General features: G+C 41.2%; 1 protein-coding gene across 1 annotated transcript; it reads left to right on the plus strand.

Moving 5' to 3' along the window:
- Nucleotides 1-60: 60 nt before the first annotated feature.
- On the plus strand, nucleotides 61-12,128 carry ZFAND1 (zinc finger AN1-type containing 1). The gene is made up of 8 exons (XM_054818701.1): nucleotides 61-189; nucleotides 1,364-1,406; nucleotides 2,129-2,168; nucleotides 2,532-2,659; nucleotides 2,745-2,836; nucleotides 3,665-3,789; nucleotides 11,312-11,467; nucleotides 11,620-12,128. The coding sequence occupies exons 1-8, from the start codon at nucleotides 135-137 to the stop codon at nucleotides 11,788-11,790; spliced, it is 810 nt and encodes a 269-aa protein (XP_054674676.1). The 5' UTR covers nucleotides 61-134; the 3' UTR covers nucleotides 11,791-12,128.
- The last annotated feature ends 3,945 nt before the right edge of the window (nucleotides 12,129-16,073 follow it).

Below are 16,073 nucleotides of genomic sequence, written 5' to 3' on the forward strand. Positions count from 1 at the left end.
GGGGCGGGGATCGCCGGCACATCTGCATGGCAGCCCCGCCCCTCCCCGCGCGCCCTCCAGTGGCCCGGCAGCCCTCGCGCTCCCTGTTTCGGCAGCTTCTCCGCCCCGCCCCCGGCGGTAGCGGCGCGCGGAAGATGGCGGAGCTGGAGCTGGGCCGGCACTGCGGGGTGCCGGGCTGCCGCCGGCTCGGTAAGGGGGGGCCCTGACACAGCTCCGGCCTCCCACGGGCCGCCGCTGGCGGAGGCGGGGACGTTGGACCGGGGGAGGAGCCTGGGGTGGGGCGCCGCGGCGGCGGGGCCGGTAGGGGCGGTGAGGGGGCTGGGAGGTGGTGGCCTCCCTCTCCGGGCGTCCGCCGTGCTGCCGCAGGCCTGCGCGATTCGTCGCCGGGCCTGTCGTTACGTTGTGTCACTGGGGGGTTAATCCTGTGCTTTGCCAACGGCTGCTACCCTGTTTTTCCATTCTTCACCCTTGCTTGCTTTCGCTGATGTCAGGAAACGATGTTAATGAAAATGTAATCTTTCAAAATGAGCTAGCAAAACTGCTTCTGCCGAAATCTTACAGATGAAGTGACTGAGATCTTTGTGACTTGAGCTGTGTAGTCCAGTTGCATGGAGGTCCATTAAGACCAAATCCGAAGGATGGAGAAATGAAGTAATGGCCTGGAGGTGGCATTTGCTGGGAGTTCAGCAGACAATGAAGTGATTCTATCTGTAATTATTGATGTAGTAGATGGGGGATGTTTGACGAGACTTGGGAAGTATGCGCAATTTAAATTACGAGGACAGTATGTATGATATGAAGGACAGAGAGGAAGGAGCGGAATCATCAGGACTGTCAAGTGGAGGAGATGCTGGCTTTTTGGAAGGGATAGCATCTCCTCCAGTTGGCAATCCATGTAATAAAAATATAAATTGTCTAGTGCTCCAGCAGTCGGTAAATAGTATTGACTTTTTCTAAATTCTAAATATTTTCACAATAAATTCAATTTTTAGCATAACTGGTAAGTTCGATGGCTAGCTAAACGTTCTAGTTTCAAAGTGTGATTGAGGGCCCTTCCAACCCAAACCATTCTATGATTCTATGATATTGAAAAAAATTGAATTTAAAGCATAATTCCAACTTCTGGAATGTATATAAATATACCTACTCATATGTTTTTCAGTGATACTAACTAGAGGAGTTAACAGCGTACCTGTGTTATAAAAGCCACTTCTAGGTACTGTGTAGATGCAGTTGCTAAGTGTCCTTGTAAAGATACCTACCCTGTGATATAGGTAGGAAAAAGTTAATCATGTAAAAATTAAGCTACAAACTATTAGCAAAGCAATGACCACATTGTCTAACTTAAATCTCTTTGTTTCAGATTTTCTCCCCTTTGTATGTGACGGCTGTTCAGGTGTCTTTTGGTAAGTTTTCCTAAAAGATCTCAGTGTGGCAGTTATATAGACCTGAATGTTGTTTAAAATGTTCTGTGACTCAATTCAGATACATTTAGTTAAAAAATAATTGTTTCACTGAACTTGCCACTTTTTCCCAAGTGACTGTCATGGAGTTTTGAAATCAGTGGGAATATGTCTAGAATACAGGTAGAATATTTTGAAAGGCATCTAGTTTAGACTCTGTTTTGTACTGATTTTTGGGAGGAGGGAGTTGGGTATTTTTTCTTGTAGAAGGTCTCAAATCAAGGCCTGCACTTTGCTTTACACTTCAGTTTAGCAGAAGGCAGCTGAGATAAACTCAGATAAGCTGAGGGCAGATTTCACTTTTAACATGTTAGAAGCCTTCATGGGATTTCCGCTGTTGTGGAATGTGATTCAAAGTACATTAAAACAGACAAACTCCAGTTTCTTTGAGCTGAATTATTAAGCATGCTAATGTCCTTATTCGCTTGAAATGTTTTGTGGTCTTGGGGTGTAAGTTCCAAGAGCTAATGCCTTACATACTCAGAACGTGATCAATCCATTCGAGATGTGAAATACATAGGTTAGTACATTTTTTTTAGAAGATTCATTATTTAATTGAAGTGTTCCCATGATAAAACTCTTTAAACACGTAAATGTTTTCACATGCAGTTTTCTTTTCCTGAAATGTTGATAACAGTGTGATATTTTCTTCTTTTGCCACAAAGCCTTCAGCACAGGAGCCGGGATGCTCATGGGTGTTCTGAGGTAATCTAATAATACATGACTACCTTAAAATTAAAATTCCGTGCAACTTCACTTACCTATTTTTTAGATTAGATATATACACGTAGTATATAAGTATGAATTATTGAACTGAGAATGTGATCAGCTTCAAAAAAATGAACCTACTCTTTTTCTGCCTGTCAGAAGTAAATTGAGTTTGAATAGAATGATGGCTCTTTTTCTAACTCTGAGCTAAACTTAACCAGCACAAAAGTAGGAGAGAATCACTGGGCTAGTTTTGCCCACAGAATGGAGAGCTAGCACAGTTCTTTCGGAAAGCTGGGGTGGTGACTTGTATCTGTAATATTTGTTTATTTACACAAAATATTTTGTACTAATGCCTAGGTGAATACAAGAAACAATTCTGTGAAACCAGATCAGCACAGATCTTACCCGTGCTCATACAAGGACTGCAACGGAAAGGAGCTTTTGCCAGTTTTATGTCCCTACTGTGAAAAACATTTCTGTCTGAGGTGAGTGGAACAGAGTGTTTAAACACAAATACTCGTTCATTAGTGTACGGAAGAGGTAATAAAAGTTTTACGCTGTTGTTTACAGACACCGGCATCAATCAGACCATGAATGTGAGAAACTGGACACACCAAAACCTCGAATGGCTGCCACCCAGCAGCTAGTTAAACATATTATAGGCAAGTACAGTGGGATGTATATTCTACAGTTTGCTTCAGAAGGTTATTTGAGCTTGTGATCTCCTCTGAGGGTTCAGATTTGACCAAGTAAGAAGGGATGAGGGCTGCTTGTTTAAATAGCCCTAAACTCACATGTCAGCATGTAATACTGGTCATCTAGACTGAGACAAGACAGCAGAAGCATATGTCTATAAAGAGAATCTTTCAGGATTAAATAGGCCTCAGGTTTCTTTCAAAATTGTCTTGTTCTCATTCTACAAGTACTATAATGTAATGAATTATACCTAGGCATTATTATTTGCATATTAGTTCATGTGCAAATAATGCAATTGTATTGTATTGGGTGCGCATGCCAGTCTGCTGGGATTATACCTATACAACCCAGATGGCAAAAAAAGGGGAATCTACAATGTAATGCTTTGCAGCTTTTAAACAAGCTCTAGGACAGGAAAGAGAAACAAACAGCACTGCCTAACTGGACAGCGGGGTTATATATAGAAAGGAGGACCTGAAACTGTTGCCATATGAATGCTGTGATGGCCACAGGCATAGAAACTCAGGAATTTGTATGTATTTGGCTTTTGCAACCTGTGTTTACCTCGTGGTAGTGTTTGCCTGCTTCTCAGCGTAAAGGAGTTCTGCAAGAACTGTAACAATTCGAAATATTCTTGAATAGCAGTACCTGATATCACAGCCTTGGGAGGACGTGAAAGGGACATGAAAGGGATGGGAACCTTGGAGATATAATGAGGCCCAATAGGTTAATTCCAAGATATGTTCAGGAGACAGTCTGAATCAGCACACTAACAGTAATAATATTGTTCTCAGATTCTAAAAAAAATGAGGAAGCAAAGAGCAAAAAACGTAAAGGAGCGAAAAACAGTGAGACAGCAGCAAAAGTGGCGTTAATGAAACTGAAAATGCACGCATGTGGGGACAAGTCCTTGCCTCAGGTCAGTCATGTTTGTTTTCAATAACTGAATTTTCAAAGGAAATGGAAAGTTTTCTAAATTTCTTGTTCTTCATCTAGTTCCCTCAGTTTTGTTTTGGATTTAATTCTTCCAGCCCACAATCATTTATGCATCTATCTCAGCCTGGTACCCAAAAACAATCTCACTAGCCTTATGTCTGTTATAAGGCATCTGTGTAGTTTGGAGCAGTCAGGTCAAATTCCTTTATTTCCTTTATTTCCAGTGAGGCACTGGCACACGTTACCCAGAGAAGCTGTGGATGCCCCATCCCTGGAAGTGTTTAAGACCAGGTTGGATGGAGCTTTGGGCAACATGGTCTAGTGGAGGGTGTCCCTGCCCATGGCAGGGGGGGTTGGAACTAGATGATCTTTGAGGTCCCTTCCAACCCAAACCATTCTATGATCTATGTGGTTCTTAAGTTGGATTCATTACAAACTCTGGTTCTATTATAGTGTATCAGCTGAAACTGAGTTTGTGTCCGATTGTAGAGCAGGGTATAATCACAACTGCATGTTTTTCCCACCCAGGCTGAATTTGTACGTTGGGGCATTGCAGTGTACCATAGGGCCTTATCATAAGAACGTGCCTTAAAAGGTTGAGTTTGATAATTTGGAGGGTTGGGGAGTAAGCATGCCAACTTAGGTTGGTACCAAGATGTTTCAGGAACAGGGTCAGCTACCCACCCAGAACTGGCATCTGAAGACTGAGGGTAGTGCAAACAATACCAACAGTTTGATTCATTACTCATTTGAGAAATGATGTTCATGAACTGAATGATACAATTATCATCCCATTCTTGAAATAGGGAGGAAGAGGGTACAAATAAGGGTAAGTACAATACAGTGGGTGTTGTGAGCATCTTTTTACAGCTGAGGTTTCCATGAAGATAAAGTGATGATTCCTTGGCCACACTGCAGGTTTGTTCAGGCCAAAGAATCCATCCAAGTATAGTTTACCTGAAGCAATAAGAAATTACTCAATCTTGGGAATCATCCAAGCCTCTGTGAAAGTTAAAGGGAGTCCCCATTTAGAAACAGTCTTCCATATGCCCTTTTCTTTGGGAGTTAGTACACTCACATCTGTCGTGGTTTAACCCAGCAGGCAGCTAAAACAACCACACAGCCATTCACTCACTCCCCCTGCTCCCAGTGGGATGGGGGAGAGAATTGAAAATGGAAAAAGAAAAAAAACCAACCTCGTGGGTTGAGATAAAGACAAAAAAGGAAAATAATAATAATAGAATATACAAAACAAGTGATGAACAGCACAATTTCTCACCACCTGAAGTCGATGCTCCGCAAGACCCCGAGCTGACCCACCTCCAGGCCCACCTCACAATTATGTACGGAACATGATGTCATATGGTATGGAATATCCCATTGGTCAGTTGGGGTCAGCTGTCCTGGCTGTGTCCCCTCCCAGATTCTTGGGTGCCCCCCCACCTTCTCACTGGCAGGGCAGTATGACAGGCTAAGAAGTCCTTGACTGCTTGGCAATAACTAAAAACATCAGTGTGTTATCAACATTATTCTCATCCTAAATCCAAACACAGCACTAACCAGCTGCTAGGAAGAAAATTAACTCTATCCCAGCCGAAACCAGGACACCATCAAAGGGTAGTTAATAAGAACAGTGTCACCCTGAGAAGAACATCAGGCTGACAATGAGGGTTTTAGATGTTTTATTCTTTGGAGAGCAGGAAAATGAGCTTGTTCCATCGGGCACCTGGTGGGTGTTTGCCAGTTGTTTAAGCATTGAACAGCTTTAGGTAGGGCTTTACCCCATTTTCCTGTATATAAGCTTTACCCTAGAGCTCATTTTAGTAGAGCATTCCACATCTCGACTGTGCCATTACTTTGAGGTCTGTGGGACAGGTGGAACACTCTGGCAACTCCCTGATGTTCACACCATTCCTGGAATTATTTTCTTTAAATGACTGCCATTGTCAGACTGCACAGCAGAGGGCATTGGAGCGTCAGCAAACCATCGATTCAATCCTACCACAGTAGTAAGAGCATCAGCTTTACAGCAAGCAAAAGCCTTCCCTAAGCCTGATATTATTTCAACTCCAGTAAGGATATAACGCCACCCTTAGGTGTTTGAGGGAGAGGTCCAATATAATAAATTTGCCAAGTGGACCAGGGGACTTATTTCCTACAAAAATGTCCCTAAAAAGGTGACCTCCTGGATGGGGCCCTGTTTCTTCATCAGTTGTTTCAGTAGCCCAGTTAGTGTTGCCCTGTATCCAGCTCACAGAATACCCATACCAAGTATATTTAGGTTTCCTAGTTGCATTTGCAATTCCAATTTTACCTTAACAATTGAACCACTGCTCCATTTACTCCAGTTACTAATATTTTCGGATGTTTCAGAGGGATAGCTCCAGGACATGATTCTGTTTTATTCATGAATAGTTGTGCTTTGGTATCTATGAGGAAATCAGTCTTTAATTTCTTGTTTACTATGCCCCAAAAAATGGGACTTGGTCCTCAAGTGGTAGAGGGTAGTGCCATTTGTACCTTTACCAGTCCAAGCCCCTTGTCTCGTGTCCCTGATACTGCTCTCTGATACAAGATAAATCAGGATATTTTTGTGGTTTAAAGGGGTTTCCATCTATGGGAGGGGCACTAGGTAGAGATGTGGATAGCTTTTCCTCCTTTTCCCCTTCCTTCACTAGCAAGCTTAGTTTTTTCAATAGGCAAACCATGGAGCAAGTCACCAGTGTACCCCTGATTTATGCAGGCACACCACCACTTGTTTCAGTCGGATCGCGCACTTTCAGGTTGATTAGGAACTCTCCAGATGGTATTATATTGTTTATTTAAGTTGGCTGATGGCTCTGTGGAGCACTTGTTCGACGTCCAGGTGAGAATGAGGGAGTTAGAACCTGGCGCTGCTCCCATCGTATGGGAGGGTCAGGGCTTAGTTCTTGCATTTGCAGAGCACTTGTGAAAAAGGGATTTCTGCAGGTAAACCCTGGCATATTTGCATAAAGATAAATTTCTCTGACCATACAGCTCCTTTCCCATTAGACCTCAAATCAGAGGATGTAGCAGGAATCTCCCAAGGATAGGTTTGTCACCTGGGGCTTCAGCTCAATGTAATAAGGTTATAATAGCCACTTGTAATTATGCTTCCTGCAATTCATCTGGACCCTGCCAAGGAATTGTAGGTTCCTCGCTCCAGTCTTGATAATGGACCCCTCTTGCCCACTGAATAGCTAAGGTCCAGAAGGTTCAACCAGGATTCCCTCTGAAGGTGAGAAATATTCCAGGACCTAAATCTAAGTCTTTTGCCTCTCCTGCAAACAGAGATACTCTGGTTGCTTTATCATGCTAGAGGTGGCATAACCATTTAACTATTGTCTGCCCAGGTCGGTTTTGGTGTGTTGCCTGAATTTTTCACAAATAATCCATATTAAAATCTCAAATGTTAGTAGTATCCCTTCTTTGCAGATTGTTCCCCTGTGGGTCATCAGTAGTGATTTCTTGTGTCAGGGTTTGTATTGGTACAGAATCAATTACTTCCTCACCAGATTGATCTGGGCTGTCCCAAATATCTCCAGCCCAGTCACTGTCATACATATCTACGCAGACCTTTACGGGGTCTATATCACTACCTTTTAACAGTTTTTCACGATATTTCTTGTTTTTGCTATAACTTGTGGCACTAACTGTTTTTCAAGAGATGCTCTTTTTCCAGACTTACTATCAGCCTTTAATTTAGTTATGCTAATTGTAAATCCTTGGCTGACAATTCACCTTTCACTTTTATAATTTCCTCTTCTAACCTTTCAACTTGTTCATTCTCAATTTTCCATACTGTGGCTAATAGCCAGCACATTCCTTCCTTCTGTCTGTCCTTCTTCACTTTCCACATATCCTTCCACTTATTAAACTCATTCCATATGGCTTTTGGATTATGGGTTAGTGCCTCTAACCACTTTTTGTCCCACTTGGGATCTTGCTATCTGTTTTCTGTAAACCCCTTTCTCCAGGAGTTCCATTTATTGGGGAAATCAGTCATCAGTCTGACCCAAGGATTCTGCCGACTTGGCCAATTTATTCTGTCACTCGACACTATGGGAACAGACAGGTTCTTTTGGGATCCTTGGCAGAATGATGATGGCACTAAGTTGTAGTTACAATTAAAGCTTTATTATTTTAAACAGACTTTGATGATCAGCATAGCATAGAATTTTATAATCAGAGCAGCACAGGATTTTTATAATCAGAATCACTGTAGCCCAATTTTATAAGTAGCAAAGCACAGAATTTTATAGCACAGCTTAGCTTGTGGTTCCTAGTCACCTGAATCCTCTGCAGATCGGATGAAAACTTAATACTTGGCTTGCACTACCAATATCCCAGTCATCATCTAGACTCGGAACATGTAAAAGAGTACGAGTCACTCACTTGGTCCTGGGAGGAGGCATCCCTGGCCGCTGGGGCTCACAGGTTTTGCAGTCCATCAGCAGTTCTGCTCCAAGTCCCGCTTAGGGCTCGTACCTGCTTGATTTTATGGACAGTGCTCTGTGTGCTGGTAGGCTTCCCTGTTCTGTGATGGGGTTATCACTACCGGGTTGGCCAGATGCCTGGGACCTTTAAGGCCAGTAAGGAGAGAAGGAGTCGGCATGGTGCCCAGGAGCCCTGAGGCTGATAGGGAAGGGGAGAAGAAGGGCCAGGGGACACCTGTCACACATGGCAAACCCATCTCAAAGGTATGCTCTTCATGCTGGGTTCTGAGAGGCTTCTGACACAGACAGGACACAGTCTGCACAACTCTGTACCGGTCATATTGAACCTGCCTCATACAAAACTGAGCTTTGTGTTCTGCAAAGCTCCATTCTTTTTTCTGCTACTCAGATTTAATAGACGTTTATTACATTTCTGGATGAGATATGAAGGGCCTGAGGTCAGTTGTTCCTGCCTTTGGGTTGGAAAAATGTTTCTTTCAGCCTTTAATTTATTTAATTCTTGAAATATTTCACAGATTCCTTATTCTTTTTCACTACTGTGGCCAGTCAAACCTGGTGTTCAAGTCTTTTCCACATACCAGGATTATGTTGGGTTTAGAAACACCATGATTCTTTCATCTCGGGTTTCACATCTGTACTTATGAATTCTCTTAAAAGAACTGTATTTAAATTACTTTTCACTACATTATTATGTTGGAGCATATTAAGTTTAGGCCTGTTATATTGATTTTATAATAACTGAAAACACTCTATGTCATAGTCTTATTGTTAGGTCTTATCTTAGTAGAGTACATTTAATTATTGTTTTTAAAACTACAGCTATTCCATTACTGAGTCCTCTTATGAATTTCTTTTTTATACTTTGTCATGCTTAGAAATTAGATAACTCTGCTGAGGCAGAAGTCATAATACAAAGACTTGCTTGTAGCATTCTTCACAGATAGTACCAGTTTAATAAATATGTGCTGAAGGGAAAGTAATTAACTTCAAATATTGTGGAAGATAATTAAAAAAATCCACCCTCAATATATATAAGAAAATTTTAGAAGTTACTTCCTAATTCTAAAGACATTAAGCTCTAAAAAGTGTAGCACAAATTACTGTATGCTAATTTCTCTTACTATTCATTTTCTCATTTGGATATTGTTTAATCATCTAGAATAGTGTTAATTCTAACACTGATAAATTAAGACTGTTAACTTTCAGCACCTCTCTATTTAAGTTGTTTCCTAGACTCCTTCTAGTCACCTGCTGCCCAGCTTGTTCCAGTTTGATGACAGATTTTTTGAATAAGAAGTTTCTGGAATGCCTCTTAGGCACATTAGCTCTCTCATCACTATCTAGAGAAGATTGACACATTTTTCTTGGAGGTGCACAGCAAAAGGACAGGGGGAAATGGGCACAAGCTGCAACATGTGAAATTCCAATTAGATAATAGGAAGAAAAAAATCACAGTGAGGGTGGTCAGACTTTGGAACAAGCTGCTCTGAAAATTTGGGGAATTTACATCTTTGGGATGTTCAAAACTTGATTGAATCTGACTTGGAGCAACCTGATCTACCTTTATAGTTAGGTCCAGCTTTAAATGCCCCCTGCTTTGAGCATGGTTTTGGACCATGTGACACCAGAGGTCCTTCCTGACCTTTCTTATTCTATCATAAGGAAAATCAGGTTGTCTTACAAATATCCTTTCTCTGGCCTCTTTGTGCAGATTAGTTTTCTGCAGGTGGTTGCTTCTTTTGGTGTCAGACCTGCTATAAGCTACCCTTCTTGAGACTGCCCAGCTCAAAACAGGAGGGCCATGCTGCAAAATAGTGTTAGTTATTGTGTCCCTGACTGACCAGTATTTTCTTGGATATGGCACAGAAATTCCAGGAGGCATATCCCATAGTTAGGAATGCAACAGTAGAATGAGCTGGTTTGTGAATTAAGTTCCAGGGAACTGTGGGAGACTGTCCGATCATCCTTAGAACTGGAGGAGTAACTGTAGGAAGGTGCCAGGGCTCTGATAGCGGTTCGGTGATGTTAGCACGTGTCCATAACAGGATGGCCGTTGTGTTAGCTGTTTTACACGTTGTGGTCATTTATGTTTTAGCAATATTCACGTCCTGCGTGCCTTGCCTGTTTGTAATATTCCTCGATGTTAAAGATTTTGTCGTGTGTGGAGAGCACTCAAGTGTTGAGGAAAATGCACAGGTTGAAATTCAGACTCAGTTTTATGAACATAGCTGGGGGAAGGGTAGTTCCATATTATTTTAGGGAACGCATAAATAAATCCTTTAAAAAGAAGACTTCTGTCTTGTTTGATAGTGTCTGGCTTGGACTCCAGCACAAGTAGTCTTAACTGCTGAATATACCAGTCATGCTTGCTCTGTGTCTTCTGTTGAATGCCAAGAAGAAATAAACCTGAAGAAGGGACTGTCCCAATCTTGTTCAAAATCTCTCCCTCATAGGTTACTCTTGACATTTCTTAAACAAATGTTTCACTCTAATAGATCTTGAAAGAGCATGTAGTACATAAAAGGAGGAAAAACAGGATAAAGGATTAGCTGGCCGTGACCGGAATGTTGGTTTGTGAAGCAGGCATTTCTAGTACGGTGAATTGTTCAGTTTTAACCGCCTTTGCATTCCAATTTGACATGATACTGCTGCCAAAAGCCAACACTGCTTATTTGAACTCACCTTTTTCTCCCCAGAGCAGTCATTATTGTCTAGTAAACCCAGGGCAGACACCTTTTTGTGTCTGTCTATATATAACAGTCTAGCTGTGGGACTGGTGAAAGATGTTCTCTCCACCTTTTTGAACCTACTGTCCATTATATATGTGCCTGCAGCTGGAGGGGAGTGGACTTGATGGTCTCAGTCATTTATATTCTGCAGCAAAATGGGGCCTGATGGAATAGAACAAGTTTCAGTTGGTAATTTTTGGGTTGACGTTTAAGTTATTTACTGAAAAACTATCAGATGCGTATGACTGCAATTATGTGTCTCTTCTGTGAATAATTTTATTTTTTCATGTTTTTCTAGACAGAAAGAATTTACTTTCAAGTATTTTTACCGAAGGGGAACAAAGAGAAAAGCAAGCCCATGTTCTTTTGCAGTAAGTGGAGTATTGGCAAAGTAGTAGATTTTGCAGCTTCCTTAGCAAGCCTTAAAAATGACAACAACAAATCAACATCCCAGGTAAATCAGTAACAATAACAAACATTTTCCAGGTGGCTGGGTTTTGATTTTGTTTTGGTTTGGTTTTTACCCTTTTGTCTCTCCCCCACCCCACTTCTTGCATCTCAGATAGGCAAATCTGGATGTTAATTTCTGTGCTGTTTGTCTTACAGAAATTGAGATTGTGCCATACTGCCTCTGGAGAAGCCTTGCCATTTGAGCACACGTTGGAAACATGGCTATCTGATAAAGACTATCCATTGTACAATGGTGGAAATATAATTTTGGAGTATCTTGATAATGATGTTCTATCTATAGAAGATACAGAGTCGTACTTTAGTTAATCAGTAAATTATCACAAACAAGAAAAAAAATCAAAGATTTTTTTACAAGTGTGGTATTCAAACCAAGTCCAGATTTTAAAATCACTGGTATGCCAGAATCTGTCCTCAGTTGTAAAAACACAGTTCCCGTCAATTTCTCAATTGCTTGACTGGCAGAAGAACTTTGTCCTGAAAGGAAAATTAGTTATTATAATAACTAATATTACAGATATTCATTTTCTAGAATAAATTCTTGCTTTATTTAGCTGTATAATGTCAATAATGTTTTCTTAAATTTTATATTTATTTTTGTGTAAATGATGGGAAAAGTATATATTAAAACCAATAAATAATGAAACTGTAAACTTGCAGTGTATCAGTTCTTTGAAGGAAAGAAACACACTACACTGCTGCAGCATCTTTTCTACAAGAACAGATTCCATTGAGTTTGGAATCCAGCACTCTCCGTGCCCCAGGTCCACATTTTCTTTTGAAGGAAAGCTTTCTGAAGCAAAAGTAAATGCACACAGATGTTCATCTTGCATTTGTAAATCTCAGCATCATTGTGTGATTAGGTGGGGGATAAAAAAAGAACTTGATATTATCCTTTTCTTATTCTTGTATAAAAGAGGAAGAAATACAGTAAGAGAGGAAGAAACAGAGTTGACTAGAAGCATAGCATTCAACAGCTTGCAGTTTCATCTTGGCACTTCCAATGTTAGGTAAATCTGTCTTGTTTCCTCTGCAGCAGTCTGCAAGATGGACTTACTAAGTTTTGAAGCAGTTCACAGTGATTGTACATAAAGCAGTTACACCTCTGAGTCCATAAGCATGACCTATAGAATTAAATGCTTTCTCAATTGTCAGTCTCGAAATTGTTTGGTGAAGAATTTTCAGAGTATCAGTATACCGTGGTTTTACCCCAGCCGGCAACTGAGCACCACGCAGCCGCTTGCTCACTCCCCCCCATCAGGATGAGGGAATTGGAAGAATGAAAGTGAGAAAACTCATGGGTTGAGATAAAGACAGTTTAATAAGTAAAGCAAAAGCTGTGTGCACAAGCAAAGCAAAACAAGGAATTCATTCACCATTTCCCATGGGCAGGCAGGTGTTCAGCCATCTCCAGGAAAGCAGGGCTCCATCACACATAACAGTTACTTGGGAAGACAAACGCTATCAGTCCAGATGATGATGCCCCACCCTTCCTCTTCCCCAAGCCCCTTATAAACTGAGCATGACGTCATATGGTATGGAATATCCCTTTGGTCACTTGGAGTCAGCTGTGCTGGCTGTGTCCCCTCCCAACTTCTTGCGCACCCCCAGCCTACTCGCTGGTGGGGTGGTGTGAGAAGCAGAAAAGGCCTTCGCTCTGTGTAAGCACTGCTCAGCACTACCGAAAACATCCCTGTGTTATCAGCGCTGTTTCCAGCACAAATCCAAAACACAGCCCCATACTAGCTACTATGAAGAAAATTAACTCCATCTCAGCTGAAAACAGGACACAGTAGTTGATGTACTCCAGTGTTTGGACCTCTTTTGGTGGATTTCAAAGCAGGATTGTAAATTCAAAGCCAACATAGCAAGGAAGAACCACAAGATTATTTTTATCACAGCTGGTTTGAGTTACTGAAACATAAAAACATGTAATGTTGCACGCAAATATCAGGGCCAGCACTTTCGTAAGTTCTGATGTATAACCAAGAAGCCTTGCTTCATCTTTCTTGAACAGACCTGTTACAACCTCAACTCATTCTGCAGGGACCTTGAGCCTGTCCCTGTTTAAGCTACAGGAGTAGACATTTGCTTTAATCTGTTTCCAATTATTCAGCCAATGATCTCCAGCTGGGAGGAGCTGGAAACGCAGTCCCACAATAACAGAAGGGACAATGCACAAGCAGGTGTAAACAGAGTGGTGGGAAGCACAAACCCAAGCTCCATTTGCAAATTTGTAGCGTCTTTCTACCTCCGTGGAGCTGTGCAGTGTGAGTGAATGACTGAGGCAAACCTATTCATTGGATACTAAATAGGCTATCAAGATTTTCAGCTGCAGCACGTAAGGTGTGATCCGTTGCTACTGAAATGACCTCATGGCTTGTGATTAGGGCACAGTATTCAGACAGAGGGGGAGAAATCTGTCTCCCACAGCCTGACTTGCTGCTAGGTTAGTGTGACTCATCTGTCAACAGATTTGAAAAGAGCTCTCTGTCTCAGACATGGGGCGTTTCCTTTCAGGCAACTATCTTCGTGTGCTGTTCTCATGTTCACAAGGATGTTCCAGCTTGTACATGCACGGTGGCTGAATGTACGCAGTAAAGGCCAGAGGTGTAATGGCCGCAGGGAGACTGAATGTCTACGTTGTTCAAAAATGTCCATATGATTCATTCCAGGGGCACAAATCTGGATTTGGTGTTTTGGCTCACGCAGTTACTGTGTTCACTGAGAAAAACTGTGCAGGTTTTTCTCTAGTATGTGCTTGCCTAAAGGGAACCACTGTCCACTCGCTATAATGCTAGGTTCTGGTTCGTTTGTATCGGTTTGAAAACAAACAGGTAGCCATGCATGACATACCTGTTCTAGACACAGCTGCAACAACAAAAAAAAAAAAAATCACAATGTAAGAGGATTCTGCCAGGCATCTTTCTCCATTGGCAGAACAGTAATGTGGGCTTGTTCCAGTGGCTGTAAAGTATCATGGCTTTGGTAGTGCTAAGTAGTATACCTTTATAACAATTTAGGAATATCTGTAGGATTATTATGTATTGATCAGACTTGCATAAAAAACAAAAACATCTCAGGAATTGTGTCACTGTTAATTGTTCTTATTTTGCTTTACAGTACTCTTTGCTGTAGTTTTAACATATCTTAGGTATTGATAAATTATTTTACTGATGTGGTGTGGATGTCACAAAAAGGAGGGTGCTTCTGGTTTCCATGAAGGAAAGGGTCTTCAGCAGCTGAATATTGTGGAAGTCTTTGTTTCCTGGCAGCGGGAAGTATATGTGCACTTCTCCACTTCCCCCAACTATCTCTCCAGCTGTTTGTCATCTCCCTTTCCAGTGCAAGAGGAACAGTTCCCTTTTCCCTTGCTATTTCTTTTCCTTCCTTTCCTCTGCATTTCTCTGTTCGCTTTTCTTTGCATCTTAGGCTGCTGTGGTACACAGTAAGAGGCCAGTCATCGTTGTGGGACAAGTGAGTTGGGAAGAGCCCCAAACTGAACTCGCTCCCCTTGCTGTTGTTACTGAAGCAAGTGGAAAACGCTGCTGCAGAACAGCATCATTTTTTTTTTTTCTGGAGAAAATCCTCTCTCTCTACTTACCCCCTTCCTTCTGCCCCTGAGTTTTCTGCCTTAAAATAATAGCAGGCAAAATAATTAAAATATTTGTTGTGGATAGGGAGAAGATAGGCGTGGGATGCAGGAAGTAAATCTTTGGGGAGATCTTGAAAGTTTTACCAGGAAGGTTGCTTTCATCAATCACCAGTTATTGCTAAGGGCTAGCAGCTTGTAAATGTCAGTACAAATATGGCAAGTCACAGTTGATAAGACTCCAAAAAGTTTTCACATTCACTTTCATCTTATTCCAGGAATGTGTCCGGGATTGTATGTAGAAGCTCATTCCAGTTAGTTTTCAGGAACTGAGAAGCAAAACCAAATTAAGCTAGTCTGACAAATAATTGGAGAGGTGAAAACTCCATCCTAACCATCAACTCTAGGAACAAAAGCAGAAACTTTCCCAGAGCTTCAGTATCTTGCCTAGGCTAGAATTGCTCATATTTTAGCTGTTTAGACACTAACATATCTTTACTTAGAATATACAATTTTTTGTTTTTCTAAAGTTTATTACCTTACCACATTTTCATAGGGAAAGTTAAACAACTGGATTTGGAAAAAAAACACCACCTCACACTTGGGAGAAGACATTTGATATTTGAAACCATTGTTAATTTTACAGGTTCGTGTTTAGAAGTTGTTGAACTGTTTCACTTTAAAGTCAATAAACAAAATGTTAAACTCACTTCTAGTAGATGCAAAGAAAATGTATGCAAAGTTATTTAACTGAGAAGAGGAATTTGTCAAAAGAAATACTTCATGATTTTATAATAAACAGTACTTGCAGCTGAACTATTAAAATAGATGAATATCAAGCTCTTTGGTTGTTATATGTGTACAGTAATTTTAGAGAATGCACAAGGTCAAGGTTTTGCAAACAGATCCTGTCCTTGTTCTAGTTCACATACTGCTACAAAATTGCCTGGCATATATTTGCGATATACGTAACACAGTTTGGAAAGGGTTATATTGACAT

This window comes from Grus americana, chromosome 2 (assembly GCF_028858705.1).
Source record: "Grus americana isolate bGruAme1 chromosome 2, bGruAme1.mat, whole genome shotgun sequence".
NCBI lineage: Eukaryota > Metazoa > Chordata > Aves > Gruiformes > Gruidae > Grus > Grus americana.